General features: G+C 41.6%; 1 protein-coding gene and 1 non-coding gene across 5 annotated transcripts in view; both read left to right on the top strand.

Annotated features, from left to right (window-relative positions):
- Lars2 (leucyl-tRNA synthetase 2, mitochondrial) overlaps positions 1-25,271 on the top strand; it is a 138,349-nt gene that overhangs the window by 45,183 nt on the left and 67,895 nt on the right. For all 4 annotated transcript variants that reach the window (XM_005337898.5, XM_013364100.4, XM_040290066.2 and 1 more), the window contains 2 exons: positions 10,711-10,800; positions 19,686-19,829. In XM_005337898.5, the coding sequence (XP_005337955.2) occupies positions 10,711-10,800; positions 19,686-19,829 (234 nt within the window). The remainder of the gene's footprint in view (positions 1-10,710; positions 10,801-19,685; positions 19,830-25,271) is intronic.
- Trnaa-agc (transfer RNA alanine (anticodon AGC)) lies at positions 11,341-11,412 on the top strand. The gene has a single exon. It is a non-coding gene; the product is annotated as a tRNA-Ala (tRNA).

The following is a 25,271-nucleotide window of genomic DNA, read 5'->3' as shown; positions in this document are numbered from 1 at the left end:
CTGAATTCAGTCCTCAGCCCTGGGGAGAAAAAGAAAGGAAGAAAAAAGTCCAAAAAAAGAAATAAAATATGCAGAATATGAGCAAGGCTTTTTTTTTTTAATCCATTCTGCCACTCTGTCTTTTAATGGGTATATGTAGACCATTTATATTCATTGTAATTAAGTCTAGGTTGGTACAGTGCTTGCCTCCAATGCACAAGGCCCTGGGTTCAATCCCCAGCACCATAAAAAAACAAAACAAACAAACAAACAACTCGGAAATAATGGCTGAAATATTCTCAATGTGGCACAAAAACATAAAGGGACAGATTCAAGAAGCCAAGTGAATCCTAAACCAGATAAGTCTAGCTTAAGTCTAGCATTTAATTTATTTTCTAGGTGTTTTTTGTTGTTGTTGTTGTTTTTATTTTTCTGTCTTTCTATGATTATTTGAATTTCTTTTCTAGAGTTTTATCCTGGCTTAGCTGTAGTGCTTTGTGTATCTCATTGTATCAGCTTTTTAGTGACTGCTTAGGTATTGCATGTATTTACGGTATCACAGTCTACTGGTAGGACCACTTTACTACTTCAAATGAAATGTAGAAACTTTGCTTTCCTTTACATATCCTTCCTTAATCTTCCCCTTGGGTATTATAATTATTTTAAATGTATGTTTAGAATCACCTGCAGCAGCATTATAATCTTTGCTTTGGCCATCAAATATAGTTGAGAAAACTCAAGAGAAACAAATTTTATTTATATACCCACATTATAGCTTCTCTTCTTCTTCATTTCCAGTGTTCTTAGGTTCCTTCTTTTATAACATTCTAAATAGAGGACTTTCTTTAGCCGTTCTTTTAGGGTAGGTCTGCTCATGGCAGAGTCTGTTTTTCTTTGTTTTAAAATATCTTGATTTCTCCTTCATTCCTGAAGAATATTTTCATGGAGTACAATTCTGGATGGACAGTTCTTTTCTTTCAGCACTTGAGAAATAGTGTGCCACTTCTTTCTGGCCTCTGTGGTTTCTGATGACCAATCTGTCTTTTGAATTGTTTTCTCCCTAAAGGTGATACATTATTTATGTCTGGCTGCTTTGAAGGTATTTTTTTCTTTGTCTTAATTTTCAGAAGTTTGATTATGGTGTGTTTTGGAGTGGGTTTCTTTAGGTTTATCTGGTTTAGGATTCACTTGGCTTCTTGAATTTGTCACTTTATGTTATTGTGCCACATTGAGAATATTTCAGCCATAATTTCCTTTCTTGTTTCTTTTTCTTTTGTGTGTGTGTGTGTGTGTGTGTGTGTGTGTGTGTGTGTGTGTGTGTTGCTGAAGCCAGGGCCTTGTGCATGTGAGGCAAGAATTCTACCAACTAAGCTGTATCCTCAGCTATTGTTTCTTGAGTCGTTTCAGCTTTACTCTTTTATCCTCACCTTAAGAGACTCTGGTGACATCCTTGTTAGATCTTTTGTTGTAGTCCCACATGTCCCTGAGCTTCTTTTAATTTTTTTCCCCAGTCTTTTTTCTCTCTGATGTTCAGATTGGGTAAATTTTATTGATCTGTCTTGGAGTCCACTGATTCTTTCCTTCATCCCTTCCATTCTGCAGGTGAGACCATCTGTGTTTGTCAGCTTCCCATTCCCAAATACCTGAGATAAGCAACTTAAATAGAGAAAAGGTTTATTTTGGCTCTGGGGAACAAGTCTTCAACACGTGGGTCTGCGGGGGACATTTCTAAACCCAAACTATAATATTCTGCTCTGGCCCCCAAAGGTTCATGTCCATCTCACAATGCAGAAAAATACATCTAGCCCATCCCCAAGAGTTATCAAAGTCTCAACTTTCTCAGCATTGCTTGAAAGTCCAAATCCAAAGTTTCCTATGAGATTCAAGGCAAACTCTTATGAGCCCCTGTGAGAAATTAAAAACATAACTTATATACTTCTAAGATATAATGGCACAAGATAAACATTCCCATTCCAAAAGAGAGGATTAAGGCAATAGAAAGGAAGAATCAGACCAAGGCAGATATGAAAACCAGCAGGGCAAACCCTAAACTCTATAGCTCCTTAGCCAACACCTGGGGCACACTATGGCAGGAAGTGGGTTTCCAGGGGCTTGGGCAGCCCATCCCTATGGCTCTGCTGGTTGCAGCCCACATGGTCTCTCTCTTGGGCAGGTTTTGATGCTGCCTTCAGCTTCCCTCAGCAAGCAGTCCACATTCCTAGGGTCTCTTCCTTCCTGGGGTCTCTATTGCAGCTTAAGCTTCACTCTTAACATTCTACACATCGCCCTGTTGGGAGCTGCTTGCAGGGATGCTGATGGCTGCCATAGACTGCCTGGCCTCCCAGGCTTTCCTCTGAAATCTTGGTGGAAGCCTCTTGCATTCTGCATGCCTGCAAAACCAGCATCACGTGGCTGACACTGGGGTCTGCTACCGTTGCCAAATGTTCCTGGTCCCACTCAAACCACAGCTGCAGCAGCCCCTCTATGCTTGAGTAGCTGAAGAAGGGAAGAAGTATCCCAGGTGTTTTGGGGCATATGGGGCATTCCCAGGAATCCCTTCTCAAATGACCTGGAAAGTCTTTGAAACAAATTTGGTTTTCCACCTTTGAACCTGCAGTGGGTGTGGTCTTGCTGATCCCTGAGAAGACCTAGAGGGATTTTTCCTGCCCCTGTTGTTCCTTAAACATCCTTGTTCCTAAGCCTCATTTTTAAAAAAAAATTTTTTTTTTAAAGAGAGAGAGAGAGAGAGAGGGAGAGAGAGAGAATTTTAATATTTATTTTTTATTTTTCGGCAGACACAACATCTTTGTTTGTATGTGGTGCTGAGGATCGAACCTGGGCCGCACGCATGCCAGGCGAGCACGCTACCGCTTGAGCCACATCCCCAGCCCCCCCCAAAATTTTTAAAGCCTTATTATTGTTAAGCTTCATTAAGGCATCTCCTGTGAATATATAAATCTCGTGCCCCTCCCCCATGCCCCGTTCTTTCTTTTCTTTTTTTTGCACTCATTGGTGCTTCTAGAGTATTGGCTTCATTAGCTATAATTCTGGGATTTATGGGGCATTAAAAAAATTTATGGAATTCAACACTGTCATTCCCTGGATTCTAAGATCTCTAACCATTCTTCCTTCTCTTTACCTTTTAGGGTGTTATGTTTATTCATACTTAGTGTATGTGTACACACACACACACATATACACACGCACCATACATGTGTATATTCGTGCACACACGCTCACAAGCATGTGTAGATACTACGCATAGCTAATAACTCTGGACAAATATAGCCTAGAGTTTTTGATTGTATTTGGTAGCAAGAACAGTGAAAAATACAGCTATTCCATCTTCCCAGAAGCAGAAGAAGGAATGGGCAGTTCTACCACTCCCTACCACCTCCTGGGAGATTCTGATCTAGGCTTCCCCACTCCTGGCTTGTCCCTTAAAAATCACTGGGCTAGCAAAATGATTTTCTAAGTTTCTGGTTTTATTTTTTGGTCTGCATCTCATGAAATCTTTAAGCCATAGCCTGTTTCTACTGCTCATTGCTTAATGGAGCTTGCAGACAGCCGAACAGCTCCTTTTGGGTTCTGCTGTCACTGTTTGCTTCCATGGGATTGATGGATTGGTATTTCCTCTTCCTCTGAATCCATGTCCATATCTAACAAGTAGTCCTCATATTACTCCGGAAACCTAGAGGACAGGCCTCATGAAAACATCTTTCAGATGATTCTGTCCTGTCAATGCTGAAATTTTTAAGGATGTTGCAGATTACAACTAATGCTCTTATCCTTCTAGAAAAATGGAGCAATTATAAAGAGCTCATGTTGCTTGGGCAGCTGAAATACTGGCATCTGCCCAACTAGACCGATAATAAATTACAACTCAAACCAATTAATCTCATCTGTAGCTTAATGGAAGGGTGTTTTGTTCCCAAATGTCTAGTTAGAAAAGCTGTCTGTATTGTTAAGCTTCCTTGATGAGATTCTTGTCAGCTGGCAAAGAACAATTACCAAGAAATTCAACAAATTGCTGCTTGTCTGACTATGGATATTCCATAGAATCTCATGTAGTGTGCATGGGATCACTTTCAGGTCACCATAAAAATGATCATATTCAAAATATTGATCAAAAAAATACCAGAAAAAAAGGGTTCTCTGATCAAGCCACTTTCAGTAAGAAAGACAGTATCTTTAAACTACAAAGATCATGATTGCCCTGCCATTAACACTCGTTTAAATTGGCCTCAAGTGCCTGTGGAACACGAACCTTTCAAATTACGTAAGAATTTCGCTTGTAGCCCCAGATTTGAAAAGCAAGACCTTTAAGAATAAAATGCAGACTCTATAAAAGCACAGTGTCTAGCACTTGTCATTTGCACTTTTCTTTAAATGCTCATTTTCAGTCTAAAGTTGGTCCTGAGTAGAGGAACATAATGGCATAAAAATCAGCTCCTAGACAAATGTTAGGTTCAGGATTAATTAATTACCCTGATCTTACCACTTGTTCCCTCGGTTCTGCAAAGAGGGGAACAAGGAAGGTAAGAGAGGCCAGAGGCAGAACCTTGGCGAAAATGGAACCTGAAAAAAGAGAAAAAGGAGAAGAGGCCAGACAGTGAGGCTGAGAGCGCCTGGCCGCGGGACACCCGGGGATTCATAGTTCAGAAAGGAGGAGGGGGTGGCCAGGTGTTCTAGGCTGGGGACCCTGGCTGTAAATGACAAGGAAAGATACAAATGAGACAGAATGCCACAGAACCTGGAGAAGTGGGAGGGTCCAGGGCCCAGAGTGCTGGTGGGGTGCAGGTGTGCAGTAGATTGCTTGTCTTTTCCCTCAGAAAGAAATGGGAAGGAATGGGATGGGTGGGGGATGAAAATGCTGAGGGACTTTGCTGGAGAGTGGTGAGACTGCAAAGGCCTACTGTGGGTGGCTGATCTGCTCAGTAATGGAGGAAGCTCATCTTCATGTGCCTAGTTGAAATTCAATTAGTCTGTGGAAGGATTCTGAGCGAATGAACATGCAAAGCCTTGAGTTGGGTAGAAAATCTCTTTCAGTTCTCTGCATCACCATTTTCTGGGCAGCAGATCCTTGGTGGTGTTCTCTCATTGGTGTCCGAAGTGGGGGAGGACATAAAATGCTACACCAGTATGACACCAAGGCATTGAGACCTGCTCTAACTGCACCCTCCTTCTGAAAGGCCATCGTTTTTGGTGGTGTGGAAATTGTTAACGGAGATAAATGTGGTTCTCTCATTTTCCTTTGGAGTTTTGAAGGTTTTTGTTTTGTTTTGTTGTTTTGTTTGCAGAACTAGAGATTGAAGCCAGGGGCACTCTACCACTGAGCCACATCCCTAGCCCTTTATATTTTGCATTTTGAAACAGGGTCTTTTTATGTTGCTGAGGCTGGCCTTGAACTTGTGGTCCTCATGCCTCGGCCTCTTGAGCTTCTGGGATTATAGGCCTGCACCACAGTGCTGGGCTCAAGTTTTAGATATTCTGCACCCAGGTTTCCTCAAGCACTGTGACTGAGTGTAAATTGAGATGGCATTTCTTATGTGAACCTATATTTGACAGTCTTCAGTGTTCCAAGAACAATGGCACTTTTGTTTAGAAAGCCTATTATAGTTAAGAAATATAAATCCTGAAATCCTGTCTCTAGGATTTCATTTTACTTTTTAAAATGTGGTGACTCTTGCTCACCTAAATTAACCTTAATTAATTAATTAAAAATTTTTTGCTTTAATGAACATCTACTATGCACCTAAAGGGGCTACCAGTGTTGGAAAGGCGGGCCAACCCTCTTCAGATCCCTTGATCCTTACAGCAGTTATAGTATCTTGGTTTTCAAATGAGGAAAGAGAGGCCCAGAGAGACAAGTCATTTTTTGGAATAGTGGGTGAGTCCCTGGCAGAGCCAGTGTGCAGGCCCAGCCCTTCACCTGCCCATTGGAGCTGACAGCCTGTTTGAGAAGGTGAACAAGATTTGGGGGCTTAAATGACACAGCCAAATGGTCTGTTTTAGGTCCTAAATGAGGAAAAGATAGTTGGCATTTAAGACCCAGCTCAGTTGGGCAGGAACCTGGAGTACCAGGTCTCCTGTCATGTTTTTGTACCCTGGGCAGCAAATTGATTCTGCCCCACATATTCTCTTATCCTTCCCAGGATTTTGTCTAGTTATTGGCCCCTCTTACTAATGTATCAGTATATTGATTCAAGCTAAATTGTAACTTAAATTTAGTAGCTTAAAATAATAAGCATTTATTATGTCACAGTCTCTGCAGACTGTGAATGCAGCGAGGCCTACCCGGGGCCTCCAGCACAGGTCCCTCACAGGGCTGCTGTCAAGGCTGAGGCTGAGGACTTGTAGGAAAGCTTGGCTTGGGTAGGATCTGCCTCCAGGCTTGTTGCATGGTTTTCAGCAGCTGACTGAGAGCTGGCTCCTTGCTGGCCTGTTGGCTGGAGGCCTCTCTTAGTTCCTTGCCACATAAGCATCTCCCTAGGGCAGCTCATGACAGCTAACTTTCTTCAGAATAAGAGAAAAAGAGAAAGGCCCAGATAGAAACCTCAGGAGGGGCTCATTCCGATTGGAAGCCAGGGCTGTGGGAGCTGTCTACTCTCACTCTCTAGGTCCCTCTTCTGCCTGAGGATCATTTAGGAGCATATGAGTGAGGAACTAACCATCTTCTCACTTCCTCTTCTCTGGAAGCCCCAGGCCAGGCTTCTCTTCCAGGAAGAGAAATGAGTTGTCAGAAGGTACAGCCTTTTAAATAGCTAGTCACTGAGTACAGGTAGTTGCCTAGTAAAATTTGTGTATCTGTTGCCATGAAGGTGGGCTTAAAGTGGTTTTTCTTATTTGTATACTTGGTTTTCTTATTATATCCATTTTCTGAAAACAGGGTAGGACCTAAGAGAATCTGAGTTAGGATGGGGCTGAGCCGCACAGGGAGGGTGTGGATCAAGGGCAGGCTCATAGAGAGACCCTTAGCACAGAGTCCCGGGACACTGGTGGAAATGCCACAGGGATTGAACAGTGCCCTTAGCTCCTGTTGAGCTGGACTCTGCTTTCAGAATCCTTCCTCTTCAGAATTGAAGAACCGGGGACGGGATAAAAGCCAAGCTCATCACCACATGTCTCCTTTTGATCTGTTGCAATAGAGAACAAATGACAAAAATGCACATTACCAAAGATCACTTTTTAAGAAAAGTCTGTGAGTATCTTTCTCCTGTTTCCAAGATTCATTGTTTTGATGGCAGGAGGCTCACAGGGAGGAGAGGGGGAGGCAGTCTTCTCACTGGGAACAGTGATGCACGGTGGCTGCTCAGCTTTCTAACTGTGCTTATTTTCCTGTGTATAGGGCCACCAAATGACTGGCTTGATAAACATGTTGCGTCAGGTTTTTGTTTGTTCTTTTAGATCCCTGATTGTGAGGTGGCGATACCGTCCTAATGCATGATGGCCTTGAGTGGTTTGGGCTGTTCTGTGATCTGGGACCAATCACTATCAAAGATACAAGTGGACCAGGAAACAAGGACCCAACTAAATCTTGCAAGAGCATAAGAGGGTGGGGGCAGAAGTGATCTCGCAGCCTACATGCAGTGGGTCACCATCAGAGCTGCCTGGGAGCAGCCTGGGCCACGTGCTTTGGTCTTTGCTCATAAACACCATCTCTTTTTTACTGAGGAAGCCAGTGCCCGGTAAGGGGTAGTAAGCTGTTTTTCTCCCTCTTGCCTGGCCCCAGGAGCCTCACGGTTATATCAACCCTCCTTTGGGTGGTGTGGGGCCGCACCAGCCTCACCCTGTCATAACACATTCTGACTCATGTCAAGAGGATGGCACCCCTTAGTCCCTCCCACGTGCCCAGCCTGGGCTTTATATCCGTTATTGCATTCTATACCACCTCTGTTTCCTAGACCGTGTGGCATGGCCACTAAGCTAGTGATAATGCAAAGACTTGAACCCAGGTCACGTGACTCCAGAGTGGATGTCTTTCCCCAGGATCATGTTCTTCCAGATACTTCCAGGTTGAAGAGATCCCACCTGGGTACTCAGACAGTGGCCTGGAGAGATTCCTCCTCACAGAGCAAGTGTTGTTTTTATCAGGGATGGAAGTAGGCTCTGTGGCTGAGCCTTCCTGGACTTTGTCATTGTCACATCACTGTGCCACAGGAACTACTGGCCAGGCTGGCTTAGTTATTAAATTATGGGAACAGTGATGCATGGTGGCTGCTCAGCTTTCTAACTGTGCTTATTTTCCAGTGCACAGGGCCACCAAATGACTGGCTTGATAAACATGGTACATCGGGTTTTTTCTTTGTTCTCTTCAATCTCTGATAGGTGACCTAAATATTTGGGCCACTGAGGTGTGGGCAGCCAGGTAGGTGTCTGTTCAAAGAGCATTCATTGAGCCTCTCTGTTCTGAGAGAGCTCACTTTCTGTGTTGGGCTCTGTATTTGCCTATAAATATGCAAAATATTTTTAATGCTAAAACCAGATATCGTAGGATGTAAAATTGCAGTGTGGAGGAATCATTTTAGTTGAGATCCCAGATGCGTAAATTGAGTCTCTTGGCAGCTAGATTGCACTTTCTAGAGCTCAGGAGGATATAAAGTTGACACCTTGATAGAAATCTATGTGGAGTGTGGCTGAATCGCAATTGCTTTTAGAGCCATAGGTTTGAATTACCTGACTTTTCATATTAAAAACAATGGTACCTTTTCATAGATGTGGGCTTATTTGAAAGCAGGAAAAAGGCAAGTTCAGGAATGGAAAGAGGTTTTGGAACACAGTGAACAGCCCTGGTCTTTTTTTGTAGCCTCACCAAGAAATCTTACCAAGTTGGTGTCATCTCACAGCTTGTAGACAGAAGTGGGCAATAGGGAGCCCCCACCCCAGACACAGAACTCCCCCTTGGGGATGCAGACAGGGTTGGGTTTGAACATATGGGTATGGTGCCGGATTGTGTTTTTTTCTTTAATTTCTAGTTATAGATGAACACAATAATCTTTATTTTCTTTACTTATTTTTATATGGTGCTGAGGATCAAGCCCAATGCCTCACATGTATGAAGCAAGCGTTCTGCCACTGAGCCACAACCCCAGCCCGGTGCTGGATTTTTATGGATGATCTTTTTCTTCTTTTTTTTCTGGTTAAATGGATGATCTTTAAACAGTTCAACAACTGTTTCATGGGAGGGATAAAGTGTCGTATCAAGAGAAACCATATGCCTCTCTCACTTCAAAATAGAAAATTTATTACATGAATCTATTATGTGAAACTTTCCAAGTCAGACCACTACTTGGAGGCATATTAAATGATTTAAAATCTAGATGGTAAAATCAGTCGCTCATTCTCAGCGAACAGCATTATGCATGCATAATAGAGCTTCAGAATTGTATCCATCTGCATCTCCAGCCCTGACTGTCTGTCTCTGCTTGGTGTGTGACTCGGAGGAGGGCTGGTGGTGGCATCGTGCAGCATTTCCCTGTGCATTACAAGTCGTGCTCAAAGAAATAGGACCACATCTAATGGAGAGGCGTACTAAGTTAACCGACTCCATATTTCCACTTTGCCCAATGATACTTTATTCTTTGATCACTTTTTTATGAAATGCCCACCAGAGAGTTGCCTGGTTAATTTCCCTTTAATCTGCCTGTGGTTTCAGAATCAAATGGAAATAGTTTAAACCCTTAGATCAAGATTTCTCCACTGTGGCACTATTAACATTGCAGCTGGTTAATTTTTTTGTTCTGGAAATTGTCTTGTGCATTACAGATTTTTTTATAGCATCTCTGGTTTCTACCCACTACATGATGGATAGCACATGTATGTACACACACACATGCACGCGAGCGTGCGCGCGCACACACACACACACACACACAAAATTGTGACAAAGAAATGTTCCCTGGGAAGGACTGTGAACATCTCTGTGGGCACTAAAACCCTCAGTAGACTCTTGTCTATGGAACTGGGTTTGAATAAGTAGTTCCTAGTGAAAATATGAAGAGGCTCTCAATTTCTAGCCAGTTGGGTAAAATAAAATCTTTTAAGCAATTTAATTCAGAAGGATGTCTTCAAGATAAAGTGTTAGAAGTCTAGAAATAACTTTTTGTTTTGTTTTAATGAGCATTTAAGAGAAAGTTCCAGAAGGGCTGTATAACTCAGAAACTGTGTCTCTGAGCAGTGTCTATCCCTGACCATGTCCCCAGCCTTCCTAATTATACAACAGCCTGATTCATATAATGTAATACCTGGAAAATAATGAATCTACAGGAGCCACCAGGCCCCAGTTACATGTAGAAACACAAAATTTGTTTTGAAATAAGGACTATGTAAAAGTGGGCAAATATGCCTCTTGAATTTTGTGATTGTTTTCCAAATGAGCTTATATTCATGGTCCCCAGTGTATGTTTATGCTGACAGAACTGTAATATCTTTTCCTACAGTATAATTCACCTTTTAATTGCATGGGTGGGGTGGACAAGGGATGTACAAAAGATTTAAAGTTGTTTGTCACCATTGAACATGACTTAGGAAAGGGAGGAGGCGTGTCCACAACATCTCTCCTTCATGAACAAATGACTGTGTCCCTTACTTTATGAATTAGAGGAAATACTATAGGCTGATAGCTATTTTTGCAATTTAATTGTTTTCAAAACCAAATAGCAAGGGTGAAGCATACATTGCAGGGGAATGCTTACAAAGGCCTTTACATGATGTTTTTTTCCACATTGACAGGAAATAACTACATGTTCTCCAGAGTACTACAAGTGGACTCAGTACCTGTTTATTAAACTCTATGAAGCTGGACTGGCTTATCAAAAGGAGGTAAGTTAAAGTTAGCTGCAGTTGGAAAATTTTACAATTGTTCTCCTTATCCTTGAAATACATCATTTTTATGTAAGAAAAGAATAAACCTTGTTTGCACAGTAGCAGTGAAAATGGATACTACTTCAAGTTCATGGGATCAATTGCAGCAGACCCAGAAAGTGACTGCTGCCTCGCCCAGTTTAGTGCCTCCAACACCGGGTCTGGATGTCTTTCACCCTTGACTTTCTAACACATGACACAGTGTCTGGTACTTGTGATGAGATCAAAGAGAGAGAGAGCATAGGAGGAAATGCAGGCTTCTTAGTTCTGTTTCCTCTCCTAGCTTTTGTGACCAGTTGGGCAACAGAATCTCCAGGAAACATGGTTTCCCATCTGTTCAATGGGAGTGCTAATTTTCTTGGGAAAATTAGAGGTACTCTTTATTTTATTTGCAGTGCTGGGATAGAACCCAGGGCCTCATGCATGCTGAGTAAGTGCTCTAACTCTGAGCTATAGCCCTAGCCCTAGAGGCACTATTTACTGAACAACTGCCAGGCTGGAGGTGTAGCTGAGTGGTAAAGCACATGCTTAGCATGCATGAGGCCCTGGGTTCAATTACCAGCACCACCTGCTAGACAGAAATCCCAGTACTTACACGGAAATGGACATACATGTTATGGCAGGGAGCTTGATAAGTAGATAAAGCTTGGAATGGTGGGAAACAAGACAAGAGTATCATAGAGGCTTGGAACTGCACTCTCATGTTTTTGATAGCCACTAGCTGCTTATGGTTGTTAAATTTAAATTTAAATTAACTAAAATTAAATAAAGTTTAAAAGCCAAGTTTTTAGACACACTAGCCAAATTCCAAGTGCTCAATGCCCTCATTGCTGGTTGGTAGTGTTGGGCAGTGCAGATGTAGAACATTCCCATCCTCACAGACCATCCCATCAGACAGCACTGGTCTAGAAGGTTGAGAAGTAACAAGTAGGAAATCTACTCTGCCTTTATGCTTGGCACATTCTCCTTTGATCAGGGGGATTTGATGGCACCAAATCATGATTTCTTTCTGTGAGTCCCACTGCATTGCTTGTCTTACAGTGAATAATATGTACATAATTATTATGTGCTAAGATTTTAAATTTAATTTTTTGAGAGTGAAAGGAATAGGATTTATTTAAGTGAGAAGAAAAGAAACTGTGTGCTTACCAGGTGAGGGGGACCTGATAGCAGGTTTTCCCAGATTTTAAAATTTTTGGAATCAATATGGGGATAGACACAGAATTTCAAAATAAAACAAAAATGTCCTAAGCCTTGACAATATAAAAATAATTACAGAAATCTAAGGGAAAGGAGAGGGGTTAGGAATAGGAAAGACAGTAGAATGAATCGGACACATAACTTTCCTAATTGTATATTCATATATTCATATGCAACACATAACTGGTTATATATTCATATGTGAATATACAACCAGTGTAACTCCACATCATGTACAGCCACAAAATGGGAATTTATATTCTATGTATGTAGGATTGTCAAAATACACTCTACAGTCATGTATATCTAAAAAGAACAGGGAAAAATAAATAAATAAATAAAACTTTCAAACTCCTTTAAAAAAAAAATGACAAAAATCAAGAGGTAAAATGGGGAGAGAGAAGTAGAAGAAAGAATGATGACAGGAAAGACTAAACAATTCTATGAAGAGTGTGAACAGTTGTGTGTGACATCAATAAGATTATCTAGTGTTTCCTATCCTTAGTTGTCTGGGTGCCGCTTATTATTTATATGCATGGAATATAAAATGATGTGACATATTAATATAATAGCATCAACATTTCTCACAGGGAGCCCTATATGTATGTTTAATATTCCTGTACGAGACAGTTTATTTTTGTGTCTATTACATATATAAGTTGAATTTTGAATTTATTGCATATTTATTATAATTTCCCTTTTCAGGACACTTGCTTCTCTCTGTCTCTACACTCAGGCTTTGTGCATGCTACCTCAATTCTACAGCCCTCAAACCCCAATAGGAAACTGAACCTCATCACTGTTGGATTAGATCCAAAGCCAGCCACATTCAGCATCTTAGGAGCTGAGAAACTTTTCTAAAGATGTAAGAGGTTATGGGAGGATCCCATTACGCATGCACAGCCTTCTGGCTGGCTCCAGAACATCTCTCTTGTTTTCCAAATCAGTGTGACTAATGCTCCTTCCACCTCCCCCAATTGGGGTGCCCTGGGGAACATAACAGTTGCATTCGGCTCACCTGGGTAATGAAGGACAGTCTCCCCATCCCAAGAGCCTTCACTTTATCACATCTGCATGTAGGTAATGTGTTTATAGGTTCCAGGGATTAGAACGTGGACATCCTTGGGAGGTTGTTATTCTGCTCACCACAGCACTTTCTCCCTATTTCGTAGAGTTGTTATTGAGGACTAAACAAGTGAATGCTCTTGAAGAACCCAGAATGGTGCCTGGAACAGACTAGGTACTCAGGAAATGCCCCACCTGAGCATACCGTTGGAGTTATGATATAGAGTGCTTATGGTGTTTAAATTGGAAAAACAGGAAACAAACAAACCAACCTAAAGTTACCTGGCTAATTCTGAGGCAGCCTATAATTTAGATTATTTTATTTTTATTTTTTTAATTTAAACCATTTATTTATTCTGATTTATTATACATGATGGCAGAATAAAATTCCATTTTTTAAAAAAAATGATGTTTTTGTTATCAATTGCTGATTTAAATTGGTTTTGGAGCATTGATTTTTTTTTTTTTTTTTTTTTTTTTTAGTCATAGATGAACACAGTATCTTTATTTTATTTATTTATTTTTTGTATGTGGTGCCAAGGATCGAACCCAGTGCTTCACATATGCGAGGCAAGTGCTCTACCACTGAGCCACAGCCCCAGCCCCTGGAGTGCTGATTTTTTAAATTTATTTTTAAATTTTAATTTGTTATATATGACAGTAGAATGCATTACAATTCATACTACACATATAGAGCACAATGTTTCATATCTCTGTTTGAACACAAAGTACAGTCACACCATTTGTGTCTTCGTACATGTACTTAGGGTAATGATGTCCATCTCATTCCACTGTCTTTCCTGCCCCCACTCCCCCTCCCTTCCCCTCTTTCCCTTCCCTTCCCTCCCCTTTGCTGTATCTAGAGTACATCTAATCCTCCCATGCCCCACTTAACCCCATTATGAATTAGCATCCTTAAATCAGAGAACACATTCGACATTTGGCTTTTTGGGATTGGCCAACTTCACTTAACATTATATTCTCCAACTTCATCCATTTATCTGCAAATGCCATGATTTTATTCTCTTTTAATGCTGAGTAATATTCCATTGTGTATATATACCACATTTTCTTTATCCATTCATGTAGGTTGGTTCCACAGTTTAGCTATTGTGAGTTGTGCTGCTATAAATGGAGCACTGATTTTTTAAGTCACCATTAAAGTATCATGATCTTAAGGGAAAAAAAATAATAAAAAGAATGTAAAAAATGTACCTTTGGTGCATTGTTCAAAGATCAGTCCTGATTCAAGATATTTTTATCAGGTAGATCCCCTTTTATTGGATAACTATCTTCAAATTGACTTTAAAACATAAAATATTGGGCTGGGGTTGTGGCTCAGTGGTAGAGTGCTTGCCTAGCATGTGTGAGGCACTGGGTTTGATTCTCAGCCCCACATATAAATAAATGAATAAGATAAAGGTCATCAACATCTTAAAAAAAAGTATTAAAGAAAAAAAACATAAAATATTTGCCATGAGCATTCTCAGTTTGTGGTTTATTCCTAACTATAAACTTTTGAAATTAATTTTAGAAAGTTAATTGATTTTAGAAGGTACCTGATATACTTTATAAAGTATACCATCTATCAGGTAATATGTTATATATATATCATATTCAACCAAAAGTAAATCAAATATTAGTACTTTTCCTTTAACAACATTGTCATAACTTTTTATTTTTTAATAAAAGATAGCTTCAGCCTTTAAATTTGCTTCTCACATAGCATTTAGGGTAGGGATTAGATTAGCATTACTGAATGTACTGGGAGGTAGTAAGTGTTTTGTTCCAAATCGGCATTGTTCATGGAATACTCAGTTCTACTGCAAGAGGAATCTACTCTTGTTCTCACAAAACAAAAACATTTTCAGTAATAGATATGAATGTAAAGACCTTCTTACTTGACGCAACATTAATTGCACCTCTGGTTTAAAAAAAATGGTTTTATTCTGTGGATATTGTTGTTAGACAAAGAAGGATGCTTGCATGTTATGTGTGGACATCCTAGGAGATTGTAGAGAATCCCTTGATGGGGGTTTGTGTTTGACTGTCTCTGTGTTTTCAGTAGCAGCTGGCTAGTGCTAACTCACCCCACTAAGCTAGGTCTGCAGCATGGCTCCAGCTTCAGGAAGTGCCCTGAAAGATCACTATGCAAACACATCCTCTTCCACTGTACACCTTGGCTTAAGGAGGTGGCGACAGTAACAGATGAATGGTAACCTTGGGGACCTCGCCTGAATTCAATCCAAATTCAGGCCCATTTTGGATGGAATGGAGCAGGATGGATTTTGAGAGCAAGGTCCTTGAATGAGTTCAACATGATGTTACTTAGTGAAGCATGCTTTTATCAAGAGGAAGCATATTGATCTAAATCTATTTGCTAAAATATATACTTTACCAGACTTCTGGAACCTGAAACTGTTTGACAGTAGATTCAGAAAAGATCTCAGATAGGGAAAAAGCAGAGTTTGAGGAAAAAGAAGCGAGGAGAACAGTGATGAGTAGCCAAGGGCCTGGGAGTGATGTGTTCATTGCCAGGGACCAAAGCATGCTGGTGTTTATGTGTGCTGGGAGGCACTGGCACCTTGTGCAAAGGCTTAGGTCCAGGGAGGCCAGGACCCTCAGCAAGATGAGAAACAGCAAGGGTTGGAACAGGAGATCTAACAGTGGCCACAGGCACCACAGTTACTGTACAGTGAAATAAGGATGATACTGCCCAGGTAGTTCCCAAAGGAGTCCCCAGCAGCAGAGGACAGAGGGAAGAGACAAAAGTGATAGGACGGAGCTGGCACATGCCTGTAATCTCAGCAATTTAGGAAGCTGAGGCAGGAAGATTACAAGTTCAAGGTCAACCTGAGCAACTTAGCAAGGCCCTGTCTCAATATAAAAGAAAAGAGGCTGGGGGTGAGGGGTGACTCAGTGGTTGAGCACTTGCCTAGCATGTGCAAAGCCCTAGATTCCATCCTGAAGACCACAAAACAAGTTTTTAAATAATGGATGTGGGACATCACTGCAAATTTGAACTCTTGTGAACATGGCTTTTTCACATTTGCAATGGTGTGCATTTCTGAAATGCTTTCAAAAAGCTTCTGCTAACATATTAATCTAGTGTTCAGTCCTTGACTAACTGGGAAATTTTCTTATTTGGAATGACTCTTTCTGTGACATTGCCGGGTAACTGTTAAGAGGGAGGCAGTGGGTAAACCTACTCAGAGTTCAAGTGTGGTTTCTTTTTGGTTTTGTTTTGTTTTCTTATTTTTTTTTTTTCAGTATGCTTTCAGGTGTTTTAATGACGTCCATCTTGATGAAGATTGATTTCAAAATGCAGATATAAAAACAGTATTTTACAAATAAGACTAGTTATCAACCACGGAATATAGAATTGGCTCCAGTAGGTGACAGACAACATAGATGTCAACCAGGGAAACATGTCATTAGTAAAATTGTATACAAATTAGATCCTATTTGCCAAGACTGTACTTGCTTAAAAATCAGGGTGTCCATCACAGTAAATATTCAAAACTGAAACTCTAGGCAAAGGGAAGTCCTGGCTTCAAGGGAAACAGTCGGAGGAGAGGAGACCTGGGGAAAGGGATTTGGGAAATGACTTCTGGGCTTCTCAGGCTGCACCCACTGTGCTTCCTGGACCCTGGGGGCCCAGGATTTTGACCAGCCCTACTTCAAGTCTCAGCCTGCCTCTGCAGCTGTGAGTTGAGGTGGACCGAAGCCTGTGGCTTCCTGTAGCCTCCAGCCTCTGCATCTTTCATCTGAGACTGTTTTCTATGGCATTTTACCTCCTCCCTGGAGTCTTTTATTGGGGAAAAAACATTGCTTTTGTGTCATGCTTTGATTTGTCTTTCATCAACACCCAGGGTTTATCATAACGTGTAAACCTCTTAGGAGCCCCTCTTTCTCCTTGCGCTTAGTTACCTACAGCCTGAGAGATGCCAGGCCGTGTGGGAAATGTCCATAAGGAAATAAAGTCCTATTTGTTTTTGCAAATCTGCAGTACCAAGCATTTGCTTCTCCTGTATCCTCTGAGGTTTGCAGAGAGCAGGAGGCAGAGGTGGAGGTAAATAGTGCTTTCCCCCCTCTTTTATATATTATACAATTTTAGCTGTGTGTGGGTTTGGTATTTTTTGTGTGTTTGAGTGGAGGTTTGTTCCTTGAATAACTTAAGTTAATACTTGCCCCTCCCAATGCTTTTTGCTTTTTTTTTTTTTTTTTTTTTTTTTTTAATGGTGCTGGGGCTTGAACTCAGCGCCTCATGCATGCTAGGCAAGCTGGTGAGCTACATTCCTAACCTTGGGCCTTTCTTTTCTACCTAAGTAGAACCTTTTTCTCCAACTCCTTGATATAGGCAGTGATAGATAAAGAAGTCATCTTTGGTTTATTAACCTAGAATTTTTAGGTCTAAGGTACTTTGTCCTATGTTTTATCTCTGTTTATTTATCAATTCAAGGCTTAGAGGGGCTGTATTGAAGGAAATAAATTATTCAATGCATGTCTTTCCTACCCCAACTCTAGACTTCACAACCTTAAATTTTTCAGTGGATGCACTACTTTCAGTTGTAAAATCACATCCTGTAAATCACAACCCAGAGATAGGTGAGACTCCCTAGATTTTCTGTAATTGTTGGTTAGCTATGTCTCTGAATCAGCCAGTTCCCAGCAGGAAATAGAGGGTGCACCCAAAAGGAGTCATTGAAGAAAATGTAATAAAGGGACTATTTGTACCAACTTCAGGGAGATTCAGAGATTCTGGAAAACAACTGTCAGCAGCAACAGAAGGAAGTCTGTACCACCCACTGCTAGGCTCAGGGACAGTGTCAGGGAACAGTTACAGGAACCTGGCAGAGCAGGAGAAGCAGCAGCAGGAAAGGCCTGCCCAAAGGGGCTGTGGCCTTTGGTAGCAGGAAGCAGCCACTGCTAGCCCACAGCCCCACCAGGAAGAAGCCAGGGCACCTTTCATGGGTCAAACCCAGACAGAGGGAAGTATCTAAGTTAACCTGTGTTAACTGTTCAAAGAACAGGATGAAAAGAGGGCCTGGAGGGGCAGATGGATAAGAGTTAGCACCTTCTCTTATTAGAATGACTTTTCTTTCCCCCCTTACAGTACTAGAAATTGAACCCCTGGGTGCTCTACCACTAAGACCACTGAGCTACATCCTCAGCTTTTTTATTTTTTATTTTGAGACAGGGTCTTGCTAAGTTGGTGAGGTTGGCCTCCCTTATAATCTTTCTGCCTCAACCTCCCAATTTACTGGGGTTTGAGGTATGAACCACCATGCCTCCACAGAATTATTTATTTAAAAAATAAATTTGTGGGAGGATGGTGCTGAGGATTGAACCCAAGGCTTTGTGCACACCAAGCACATGGTATATCCAAAAAAAAAAAACAACAACAACAACAAAAAAAAACATTTAAAACAACTTGTATCAGGTCAGGGTAACTTAATGCCCAACCACATCTTTCAGTGCTCATCATCTTCTTGGACCCAGTGACACCTGAATGTCATAAAGCAATGGATGTAGATGACAGAGGTATTTATTTTAAATAGAGATAGAAACAAACTAGAACTCTGTGAGGGAATTTTCATAAAATTTAAGATTGCATATTCTATTGGCCAAATGAATCCATGGAGCCAAAATTCCAGAGTAGTTATCTTGTGGGAGACAGATGTTGATTGATAGAAAGCCTAAGAGTTTCCTGTGGTTTGAGTGAGGGTTATGAGTGTCAACCTGTGCAAAAATTCTTCAGTTATACACTTAAGAATTTTTCATTTTATGTATGTTATGCCTCAATTTAAATAAACATAAAAAAATTAAAATTTAAAAAATTACTAAAATAGTTTAGTTTCTAGACTCCTGAGTTTTGCCCCTCTCTGTCACTCACTGAGTGGGTTGGGTAAGTTAACTTCTGTAGTCCTCAAAGTCCTTATCTGCAATATGAGGGTAAGAATATACTTATCTTAGAGGGTGGTTGTGAGAATTAAAGACTCATAATAGTCACCCACTCAGCACAGCAACTGGTACATGGTAATCTCTCAGTCAAAATTAACAATTTTATTAAAATTAATACAGGTATTTCCTCTACAATAATCCCAGTTTGCTAAATGCAAAGTAGGTTCCATTTTTTTTCTTTTTTCTCTGTTTACTAAAATATCTAAACCCTTCTAATTCATTCTTTCTTTCAATAAGATACAACAGGTCTGAAGGCACAGCTTACTGGTAGAGTGCTTGCTTAGTATTCTTAAGGCCTAACCTCCATCCCTATCCCTGCAAAATAATAATGATAATGATGATGGAAGAAGAAGACATCAAAGTTGAGTTAGACACATGCTTAAAGGTTTCCTTCCCAGCCCTTTCTAATGAGAAGTAAGAACAGAGGCCTCCACCTCTTCTTTTGACAGCTTGCTAGTGGTTTCCTGGCCAAGCAGGCCTTCTGGGAGATGCCTTTAGGCCTCAGAGCAAAGCTGCTACATTCACAGGTTTCTTTACATGTTAGAAAACACCTTGAAATGATCCTAGTAACAGCTGTCACCAGAGTACATCATTTTGTCTCTTGAATTTTCCAGGCCTTGGTTAACTGGGACCCAGTGGATGAGACAGTGCTTGCCAACGAGCAAGTGGATGAACATGGCTGTTCATGGCGCTCTGGAGCAAAGGTGGAACAGAAGTACCTCAAACAGTGGTTTATTAAAACAACTGCTTATGCAAAGGTGAGTGTCCTTGGTCCTGCCTGGTGAGTTGGCAGTTACATCAAGGTCTTCTGAGTGTTGGGAAGCCCACAGGGAAGGTGCTATAAGAGGAGCCACCAGAGCTGTGGTAGACAGATGGGAAGCAGACAAACCTCAGCTTCACCCACTCAGAGGGTGATGGGTTTGGGTCACAATTTTAAAGTTAAGAATGGCATACTGTTGTGCATTATTTGCTGATCTTGAACTCACTGCCACAGAGGTTAAAAAAAAAATCTGTTAATTACATCAGCAATTATATAAAAGATGAATTGTATATTTTAAAAAGTAAAAAGTGTCTTTCTCTGTCTGGTTCTGATAAGACCTACAGAAGGAGAGAATGATATTTCAGAGGGTCCAGCAAAGATCCTCTGGAAGGACTGAAGACATGGCTGTCTCCCTTTGAGAAGCCAGAGTGAGGAGGAAGAAACTGAAGACCAAAGTTCTGGTGCCAACTCTTCCTATGTCCCTGGTTGACAGTGTAAACTGGCCCTTGGCCTTGGTTTTCTCATCAGTAAAATAAGGGTTTGGGGCCAGCTGGCTTTGAAGGTGCCTTCTGGCTTCTTCTATGTTCATAGATTCAAGGCAGAGCCAACAATTGTAAGCAGGGACTTGGTTATTAAATCACAGTCACCTGAGCAAAATGATCAGTTCCATATGTACTGGAATCACTCTGGGGGCATCCTGTGAGCTCATGCAGATTCCAAGGTAGTCACCACAGCAGCCCATGGTTGCTCTGCCAGAGACACGGTGTTAGTCTGAAGTAGACTTTAGGTCAGATCCAATTCTGCAGTCTCATGAGCAAGGAAAGCACAAAGCTCTGAATAACTTCTGATCACTGCAAAACTGCTCAATTAAAACTGCAGTCCACCTCACAATACCCTTGCCATATGGAAGTGTGACCTCCAGTTTTCACACTCAAAGACACATCTTAAATGAGGCTCTTTTTCCATTATAATTTATTCAGAATGCAGCAAAGACTAGCATATGGACCCAGGAAAGTGCTCATTAGAACTTGTTAGCACAGTGCCCTGCTCCTTTTGAGCACAGTAATATTGGAGAGTGATTGAGAAGAACAAAGCTGGGATGTTGCTTTCTGTATCATCCCAGGCAGGGTGCGCCCCTGTCTGCTGGCAGTTGGGGTCTGCTGCATTACTGAGAGGATGCCAGGTCATCTCCTGGACCTGTCAGATGATTTTGTAATAGGCATTATTGGAAAGGCCACCTGATTAGCTCTTTTGTTTTGACCTCTGCCTCTAGTTGGAAATGTAATAACCTAACTGAGAGGCATTATTCTTTAAATTGTCAGCTGTGAATTTTCAGCTGTTCAGCAGAAATGGTTAGTTTCCATGGTGACTTGCCTGGTTCTTACTGAACTCCTGTGCAGATTTATTGAAAAAGCTGTCTTTGGAGGTCAGTGCTGAAAATCAGGAGAAGAGCGAGCACAGGGCTCCAAAAGGCCTAACAGAAAACAATTGCTATGGGGCTGAGAGCAGAACAGAGACACCAGAGGGCTGCACAGTACTGGAACACCATGGAGTGATGGCCTAGCCAGTGATATAATTGAGACCCCACAAAGGTCATGTATTAGAAATATAAATGACACCTTAACATTGTAGACAAAATCAAAACAGACTTGCCTTAATAAAAAATAAAAGCAAAGCTGAGAGGTTCAAAAGAAATTTCTGTAACAAAAATCAAATCTTTAAAGGGGGACAATATAATTCAGACTGCCTACAAGGTTTCATCAGCAAAGTTCAACATGAAACAAAAAATTACCAGACTTGCTGAGAAGCAATAAATATTGATCCCATAATCAAGGAAAAAACTTAGCCCAATAGAAATAGACCCTGAGATAACCCAGATATTGGAATTAGAAGATTAAGCCAAAAGCATCTGTTATATAAATGGCCTGAGACTTAAAGGATAAGATGGTCTTAATGAGCGGGAAGATGGGGACTCTCAGAAGAGAGTGGAAACTATTTTTAAAAATGAACCAATTGGAAATCTAGAGCAGAAAAGCACAGTATCTGAAATAAACAATTCACTGTTGGGGCTGCAGAGGGATAAATAAGAACTAAGTAGACCATAAAGCTGGAGGAGCACCCCCCCCCCATATAGGAAAAAGCATGTGTAGTGTCTCTAAAACAGAAATAGAGGAGATGGCTTTGAGAAGTTGAAAGGGCTCTACAGCTTCCAGAGAGCCAGGTGGGGAGAGGTGCAGAGGGGTCAGATCAGGCCTTTTCAGTCTTGAGGAGTTTGGTCTTTACCATGGGGAGTGTATGTAATCATTAAAAGAGTCTGAGGAAGAGTAGGACATGGTTAGACTTATGTTTTTGTATGATCACTGTGGAAAGTGCAAGGTGCAGAGAGAGCAATTAGAGTGCTGTTATAATGGTCCGGGCATGCACAACTTAGACTCAGGTAGGAGCCCTAGAGAAAAGTGAGCAGCTTAGGAAAATATTCAGGAGGCAGAATCCATGGAATTTGGTGATATAGTGGATGATAGGTCAGCAATGGCAGCCATCAAAGAAGACCCTGGCTTGAACAGTTGGTGGATGGTTAATGCTACTCACTGGAGGTAGGGACTCCTCCTTACCCTTTTGAGTTTAAGATGACTGTCAGACATTTGAGAAGAGATATAAAATTAATAGGTCCTTGGAAAATTAAATATGTCCAAAATTAATAAAATTAATAGGTCCAAAATTTCAAAAAAAATATCAAATGAGGGAGGACATCTGCTCTAACACATAGTATATGGATTGAAGGTGTAACTCAATGGTAGAGCTCTTGCCTACCATTCACAAGGCTCTGAGTTCTATCCCAAGCAGGACAACAAAATTAAAATTAAATAAGTAAATAAATGAAATGAAACAGCTTAGAATTAACAAAGAGGTGCTACTATATAAACAAGGATGAGATGTTGAATTGGTTGCAGTGCTTTTGGCTGCAAGTAACTGAAAACCCAAGTCATGATGGCTTACATGGGTAAGTTGCTTTTTGCACTTAGCAAGTGTCAGTTGCTGGGACTGAGCTAGGATAGGGCTTTGACTTTCATCTCAGTGTTTCTCTTGTCCTTTTCCTTCCTGCTTGTGATCTTATGGTTGCATGGTGACTGCTGCACTTCTAGATGTCACATCTCCATTCAAAACAGAAGGAGAAAAGGAGCAATGCAAGTGAATTCTTCTTGTCTGGAAAGAAAGAACTTTTGCCAAAACTCCCAACTGATGATCCATTAGCCCCAATTGTGTCATATGGCCGCCCTCAGCTTCAAAGGAGAATAGGAAAGTAGGCTTGTTTTTTTTTAGCTTCTGTGGTTGAGGTGAAGGGGTAGGGGAATGATGGGCAGTGGGTGCTGGGATAGCCAGGGAATTGTGCCCACCACAGTTGTATCTACACCTGGTTTTCGAGCTCTGAGGGCTGCCTCTGTGATGTATGGCTTGTGATCGTCTTGGTAGCACAGCTGTGTTAAGGAGCCCGCCTTCCCTTCCCTTCCCTTACAGAGAAGTCTGAAATTAATAAAAATGCTTTATTAGGGCTGCTCTGAGATACATATATGATTTTTCTCCTCTTACCCCCTCCCACTCTCCTGGATTGTTTGCTATGTGAGAATGAACTTGATTTTGGCCTCCATTCTGTGCAAAAGCAGCTTGCAGTAGGAGGCTCTGGAGCAGGTGAATTAATCTTGGCAGAGCTGTGTGGGCGGCAGCTGGTGGGCGGCAGCACTGAGGTTTGTCAGGGGAGGGTGGATCGGAGCCTTCCATCCAGAGGGGAAAAGGGATTCCTACAGCAGGGTGACAAACGGCCAGAGAGACTGAGAGGGCTGTCATTTGAACTCCATAAGAACCTGGGGTTTGGTTTCCACTGGTGCCTCCTCTGCCCTCTGCTGGCTACACCACAGGCCTGCACCCTGGGCACCATGAAGAAGGACACAGCCAAACCTGGTGCCAGCTTAGTCTCCACCCCAAATTGGTAGTTATGTTTTCCAAATTTTCAGGAATTACTTGGAAACTGTGGTAACATGGATGAAGTCTGTGTTCACCTTTCGTTCCCTCTCTGGTCACCCTCTCTGAGCTCAGGTCTTTATTGACACCATCTTACTTGAACCTGTACAGTCATGCTTAGAGGTTTGTCCTGCTGTTAATTACAGCTCTGGGATTCAAATCAGAGTGACCAGCCTCTTCCCTGGTGATCTCTACTGTCTCTATGCATTTAGAAACTCATGGTGTTGCTACATAACAGAGATGATAGAGGCCATTAGCGATCCTCTCCCTAAGTGCAGGCCTTCCTACCCACCTCTGGAATGTCCCCTCAAAGCCCATCCCATCTGCTGAGGTTGCTATTAGATCCGCTCTCTCAGACTATTTTGTTTCCCTTTCTGTCCTTGCTTTCAGTCCACACCTCACTTTCTCCCTGTCAGGGAAGTAAAGAAAGACAGCTGTGTGTGCTGCACCCTCTCTGGAGCCTTCGAGAAGGAGAGAGAACTTCTACAGGGAGCTCAGTCTCCAGAGCAGCACATACTCTGTGAACAGGAAGGTTCTCTCATTTTGTTTTGTTTCCAAAAGGGAAGGAATAACTGCAAAGGGAAAAATGGAACAGATAAATCAATGGTTTACTTCTCAGGGTATACTGTCAATAAAATAAATAGTAAAGTTATGTAGAACTTAACATTAGGGCTTGCTTTAAACCCTAAGTAGCCTTTCTGAGCTGTTAGCCAGGTCCTTTGATGCATGGAGACCTCCTTCCTTCCTGAGGTGTAGCTTGTATCCAGGGGAACAATGAGATGGATTTACCACCTCAAACTCTGAGGGATCTCGGAGTTTCCAGGGAGGGCTGGCAACTGTTGCCAGTGAGCCTCTTGAGTTTGGAGAGTCATTTTAATTTTAAAGGTAGAAGAAACTTGAGTCCCCACACTTCTTTAATCCGTTTCCTTATCTGAAAACAATAGGAGACAAACAGAAAACCCTCATTACTGCTGCTTAAAATTACAGAATCCATATGTCGTCTAAAAACAAATTTTAAAGGATTGGGGCTGGGGGTGGCACTCAGTGGTTGAGCGCATGCCTAGCATGTGCGAGGCACTGGTTTCCATCCGTGGCACTGCAAAAAATCAAAATCAAAAACTAAAAGGATAAGGTATTACTTTATTTTAAGCAACCTACATCCTGCCCTCCTCCCTCGGGGTGACTGCTGCATCCTTGCAAGGAGTGTGCCCACATTTTTGAAGACGACTGACCCAGCCCAAGCCTCATCATATAATTGAGGCATCCATGCCCAGGACAGAGCCAGGACCCAGCTGGGTCTCCTCAGTCCCAGTTCTGCATCCTTCCCACCTACTCCTGAGGACTGGCTTCTCAGCAAACAAGCATTTTTGAGAACGTGTGCAGACAGTAGCCGGTGCATTGTGGGAGGGCGGTCATTAGCAAG

This window comes from Ictidomys tridecemlineatus, chromosome 2, assembly GCF_052094955.1.
Source record: "Ictidomys tridecemlineatus isolate mIctTri1 chromosome 2, mIctTri1.hap1, whole genome shotgun sequence".
Taxonomy (NCBI): domain Eukaryota; kingdom Metazoa; phylum Chordata; class Mammalia; order Rodentia; family Sciuridae; genus Ictidomys; species Ictidomys tridecemlineatus.
Note: the sequence above shows the minus strand (reverse complement) of the source record. Positions and strands in the feature narration are given on the sequence as shown.